The 6,115-nt window shown below is 37.7% G+C and overlaps 1 protein-coding gene across 1 annotated transcript in view; it reads left to right on the top strand.

The window, feature by feature from the left end:
- The window catches only part of ZFP37 (ZFP37 zinc finger protein), a 13,858-nt gene extending 9,962 nt beyond the window's left edge, over positions 1–3,896 (top strand). The window contains exon 4 of the mRNA XM_081803400.1: positions 1,042–3,896. Coding sequence (XP_081659526.1) covers positions 1,042–2,588 — 1,547 coding nt within the window. The 3' untranslated portion in view covers positions 2,589–3,896. The remainder of the gene's footprint in view (positions 1–1,041) is intronic.
- Positions 3,897–6,115: the final 2,219 nt, after the last annotated feature.

The raw sequence follows: 6,115 nt of genomic DNA, 5'->3' as shown, positions 1-6,115 counted from the left end.
AGCAACCCTCAGTTTGTTTCCTGAGATTAGGAATTCCTCATATCAGTGAGGTCATATGATACATGTCTTTCTCTGTTTGACTTATTTCCAGGCATGTCATTATTGATCATTGGTGGTGGCGGTGTAACATGCTTTCCTGCTTATCCCCTTAGTCGCCTATAAGCTGTTCAGTATTTCTTGATGTACTTATCTTATTTTCTCTCTTTTGGCTCTTTGGAGTGCAATAACAAATGACAAATAACGATAACTTGAGCTAGCCTAAGTAAATAGAGGAATTTATTACAAGGACATATGGTTATCTCTTGTAACCTAAAGGCTGATACTTCAGCCAGACCCTACCAGGGACTAGAACTAGAATTGGGAAGCCGTCAGCAATTGGGGTTATGTGAATGGCCTCTTTGAGGACCCGTGATCTTACATCTCTTTCCCTGTGGATATATGCTTCATTCTTTGTACTGATGAACCTTCTGCGTACACGGGGAAGATATGACTTTACTATTTCTTGTCTTATATCCTTGTAAAACCCAGGGGAGACTAACTAGAGTCGAAATTTTTAGGAGGAAGACTCTCATTGGACACCGTGGCTTGGGCCAGGTGTGTCTCCAACTATGACCATGGAGAGGCTGTGGGAGCCAAATACTGTGGATGGATTGGCTGTTACCAAAGCTGGGAAGCTTGGGCTTAGGAGAAATCTCAAAAAATATCAACTACAATCACAAGCTCCTCTAACTTCATCTGTTACCTAGTCACTGCTCCTTGTGTTTATTTCATCTTCCATCCCAGGTTGCAAGGTCATATTTATAAACAGGCAAAGTTTTGTCTAGTTTCTATTGTCAATTAACTTTTCTTGTTTTTCCTACAGCACTTTCCCCTCAAGCCCAAGAGCTTAGGGACATTTGCACTTGATAATTCACTCACTTCGGGATACTAAGCTTGAGTAAAGATTCAGCCCCCACAATAGTACATTTCTTTTATAAGTTGTGTTCCAAAATATGAGAGGGCAAAGATTCACAATTGAATTCTTACTGAATTCCATTTTAGACGAGGTCCAGCAAGGTAATGACCAGCCAGCGAACCACCAGGAATCTCAAAACAAACTCCTTAAGGAAGTTGCATTCAAGAAAAGAAGTCTGACTAAGAAGAAAAGCCATGAATGTAGTTCACTGGGGGAAAAGAGTGTGAGTACAAAACATGTTCCTTCAAAAAAAAAGCTTAAATTCGATTCACATGGAAAGAGTTTGAAACAGAATTCAGACTTACCTGGTCGTATAAGAAACTATGCAAAAAAGAAACCTAGCGTAGCTAAAGAGCACAAGAAATCATTAAGCCATAGCTTACCTGATACAAAGAAAGACAAAAATCAAACTGGAAAGAAACAAAAATTCTCCAACCCTAGCTTATCTAATAAGCATGACAAAACTCAAACTGGCAAGAAACATGAGAAATTAGCTCATCATAGCTCATCCGATACTAAATGGGACAAAATTCAAACTGGAGAGAAACATGAGAAATCATCCAGCCATAGCCCATCTCCTACTAAGTGTGACAAAACTCAAACTAAAGCAAAACCCTATGAATGTAATCAATGTGGGAAGGTTCTCAGCCATAAACAAGGACTCATTGACCATCAGAGAATTCACACTGGAGAGAAACCGTATGAATGTAATGAATGTGGGATAGCCTTTAGCCAAAAGTCACACCTCGTTGTACATCAAAGAACTCACACTGGAGAAAAACCATATGAATGTATTCAGTGTGGCAAAGCCCACAGTCATAAACATGCCCTTACCGACCACCTGAGAGTTCATACTGGGGAAAAGCCCTATAAATGTACTGAATGTGGGAAAACCTTTAGACACAGCTCAAATCTTGTTCAACATGTGAGATCTCATACAGGTGAGAAGCCCTATGAATGTAAGGAATGTGGAAAATCCTTTAGGTATAACTCATCTCTTACTGAACATGTGAGAACTCATACAGGTGAAATACCATATGAATGTAATGAATGTGGAAAGGCCTTTAAATATAGCTCATCCCTTACTAAACATATGAGAATTCATACAGGTGAGAAACCCTTTGAATGTAATGAATGTGGGAAAGCTTTCAGCAAGAAGTCACACCTCCTTATACATCAAAGAACTCATACTAAGGAGAAGCCCTATAAATGTAATGAATGTGGAAAAGCATTTGGACATAGCTCTTCTCTTACTTACCACATGAGAACTCATACAGGTGAAAGTCCTTTTGAATGTAATCAGTGTGGGAAGGCCTTCAAACAAATTGAGGGCCTTACTCAACATCAGAGAGTTCATACTGGGGAGAAACCCTATGAATGTAATGAATGTGGGAAAGCTTTTAGCCAAAAGTCACACCTCATTGTACATCAGAGAACTCATACTGGGGAGAGACCTTTTGAATGTAATGAATGTGGAAAGGCTTTCAATGTGAAGTCACAACTTATTATACATCAGAGATCCCACACTGGAGAGAAACCCTATGAATGTAATGAATGTGGAAAAGCTTTCAAACAAAATGCATCTCTTACCAAACATGTGAAAACTCATTCAGAAGAAAAATCTCATGAGTGAAATTAATGTGGGAAACCTTTTAATTCAACTAAGGTTTTGTTTAACCTTAGTAGGACTCTGAATTTTAAGGATGTTAGAAAGCTTTTAATAAGAAGTCAGTCATACCTAATTACACATGAGAGAGTTTGAAAATGAATCTTAGGGGCGCCTGGGTGGCTCAGTTGGTTAAGCAACTGCCTTCGGCTCAGGTCATGATCCTGGAGTCCCGGGATCGAGTCCCACATCGGACTCCCTGCTCAGCGGGGAGTCTGCTTCTCCCTCTGATCCTCCCCCTCTCATGCCCTCTGTCTCCCATTCTCTCTCTCAGATAAATAAATAAAAAAAAAATCTTTAAAAAAAAAAAAAGAAAGTGAATCTTACATAGAAGCGATGGATGATACCAACCTTTTATAGAAAATATTGTTTTAAAAGTAATTATTAATTATTTATATATTCAGACCAAAATATAGCTTTAAAAATCGTTAATGAGCTGAATAATCAGAGCAAAAGAGAAACAAATTACATATGCTGACAATTCCTGAGTTGCTTGAGTATGTGCCCTTAAGCTCCACATCTGAGAATTGAATTTGCACATCTGTTAATTTCCATGTATAAGTGTGTCTGGCCACTGGTATGAGCTTCATCTTTGATGTTATCACCTAGCTCTTTCTTAATGTCTTTGTTAGCTTCTACATCAGCTGCATACTTTCTAAAAGTTATTTATTTAAAAAACATTAACACAAAATTAAGAAAAAAAGAAAAGAAAGCAGCCAAGGATAGGGACATCATTCCCTACCAGCACCTGTGTATTGTTAAGTGATTAAAATTGTTAAGTGAAAAAAGCAGGTTGCTGAACTGTGTGTATAGTATGTTCCCACTTAATGTACAAAAGGGTGTGTTTGCCTGTCTGTGTGTGTGTGTGTGTGTGTGTGTGTAAGTAAATATATATACATATATTTGTATGTGAATAGACTTGGTTTGAAAAAATACAGAAGAAACTTTATGGTGGTTGTCATGAGCAGAGGAGTACAGGAATGGGGGCTAGGATGGGAAGGAGACCTCCTTTTTATTATATACTGTTTGAAATTTTAAATAATGTACATGTGTTATTTTCACAATTAAAATCTTTTTAATATGCATACATCAACACTGATTAAAATTTTGACTGAGCTCACTCCATGGTGTTGTTTGATGAAGTGAAAGTCTATGCCTATTATGAATTCAGGGTGATGAATCTGAGGATATGGTATTAAACTTAATATTGAATTCACAAAGACTTTTCCTATCAAACACACATCTTTTTATTAAAATAATGAATTACAACTATAATTTAGCACCGTGTTTCTTCCATATGCCATATTTTTAAAAGACTGAAGATAAATTGTGATTGCAGGTGAATGAAAGTGATTTTCCGAACAGTCACTCCATTTTATCACATATTCAGAGCACTTATATACAAACACCTGAATCTGGGATTTCAAATGTATTGCAACAAATACCACTACTTCCTGTTCTTGCTCAATAGCAGACATTGTTAATGGATCACCACACTTTTTCTGAGTGAACCTAGACTTGGCCTCAGAGTCACTCTTAAGCATGCATTCCGGAAGGTACTGTGAATCAATCTGGGTTTCCACATGAGACCTATTTTCTACTGCATACCTATTTACTATTATTATTTTTTACTCATAAGTCATAGATAAAATACAACTGAATTATTTTTAAATTGTTACACCAAAAACAGTGACATAAGGACAAAAATGGTTTTGTTATATAAGGTAATAATATTGGGCATGCATGTCACCTTTTACATTTTCACAGCACATTCACTACATTACCTCATTTGTTCTTCAGAATAAATATATGGGTCAATAAGCAAGACTTTTCTAGTGGTCAATTCTGCTCAATAAATATTTCACCTGGATACTAGTCTAGCATAATGATGGACCCTCAACAAACAAGTGATTAAGTGCCATCTTTGCAAATACTTCGCATTCAAGTTCCTGCCTTCCTGATTTCCTCATTTCAGAGAATTAACAGATGTAAGTATTGAGAATGAAATTATGTATGTGTGCATTCATGTGTGCACACATGCATTGAAAAATCAACTCATGGATGTTAGAACCTCGTTTCCAAGTAACTTATTTACTCTTAGAGAAGGAAAGAGCAATGTGAAAGCCATTTTCCATCAGTAACTTATAACCACGTGGAAGTTTGGTACTATGCACTAAATGAATCCTCACTGTCCAGAGCTGTGGAAAATCTGCACTTTTTAGGAGGATAAAACAGTTGCATGTTATGGCTATGTTAAATTCCCCACATCTCTTGGAGAACCCATAATAGTACCATACTTGGGACAGTATGCCTGAGTAGTAGAAATGAATGCTGAAAGTCATCCTGTAGAGTAAGAAAGGAATTAAAAGTTAGCATCTATAAATGAGGAAGTGATGTCTAAAAGATTGGAGGCAAAGGATGAAAGAAAATAGACATACAGAAGTGAGTCTAAATCAATGATAAAATGTATCAAAATTTCCTGGAGGGGTTGTTAAAACACAGACTTTAGAAATGGGCCCCACCCACAGAGTTTCTGATTCAGTAGGTTGGGGGTGGGGGCGGGTGGCTGAGATTTTGCATTTTTAATAACTCGCCAGGAAACGCTGGTGCTGCTGGTCTGGGGACCACACTTTGAGAAACTGATTTAAATCATTGTTGAAGTGAATTTATTTATTATTATTATTATTTTTTAAGATTTTATTTATTTGTGAGAGAGACAATGAGAGACAGCATGAGAGGGAGGAGGGTCAGAGGGAGAAGCAGACTCCCTGCTGAGCAGGGAGCCTGATGTGGGACTCGGTTCCAGGACTCCAGGATCATGACCTGAGCCGAAGGCAGTTGCTTAACCAACTGAGCCACCCAGGTGCCCTGTTGAAGTGAATTTAAAAAGTATTTTAAAATGTTTCTGAGATATTTCTTTAATATGAAGATAATGTCTCTATACACAAACACACATGTTAGAAAATGCATAATATCACCATCATTATGTGGACAGTGATTTTTTCAGGATTGTCAGTTTAAGAGTAAGTTTTATGTTTTTCTAAATAATTTTTCTATTTTCCTGAATTTATTTTGTTGTAATCAATTTTCATTACTGGGGTATGGCCAAGTAGGGTCCTACTAATCCTGACCCTCCCACAGAAAACAGTTATAAACTCTGGACAAAACCACATACACACACACACACACACACAACCAATGACCTGAAGGTACTGGAGAGTGAACAAAAGCAGATTATGGGAAAGAGTTGAAACTTGGAAGAAGGGAATGTAGGCAGTTAGATCACAGCTTTTAGCCTGAGGACACACTGAAGTTGGTGTGGCGGGGGCAGGGGGTGTAATTTGATAGAAAACATGCAGTCTTTTTTTTTTTTTTAAAGATTTTTTATTTATTTATTTGAGACAGAGAGAATGAGAGAGAGAGAGCACATGAGAGGGGGGAGGGTCGGAGAAGCAGACTCCCTGCCGAGCAGGGAGCCCGATGCGGGACTCGAT

This window comes from Leptonychotes weddellii, chromosome 14 (genome assembly GCF_054177405.1).
Source record: "Leptonychotes weddellii isolate Sample4059 chromosome 14, ASM5417740v2, whole genome shotgun sequence".
Lineage (NCBI taxonomy): Eukaryota > Metazoa > Chordata > Mammalia > Carnivora > Phocidae > Leptonychotes > Leptonychotes weddellii.
This window is presented reverse-complemented; position numbering and strand designations above follow the sequence as displayed.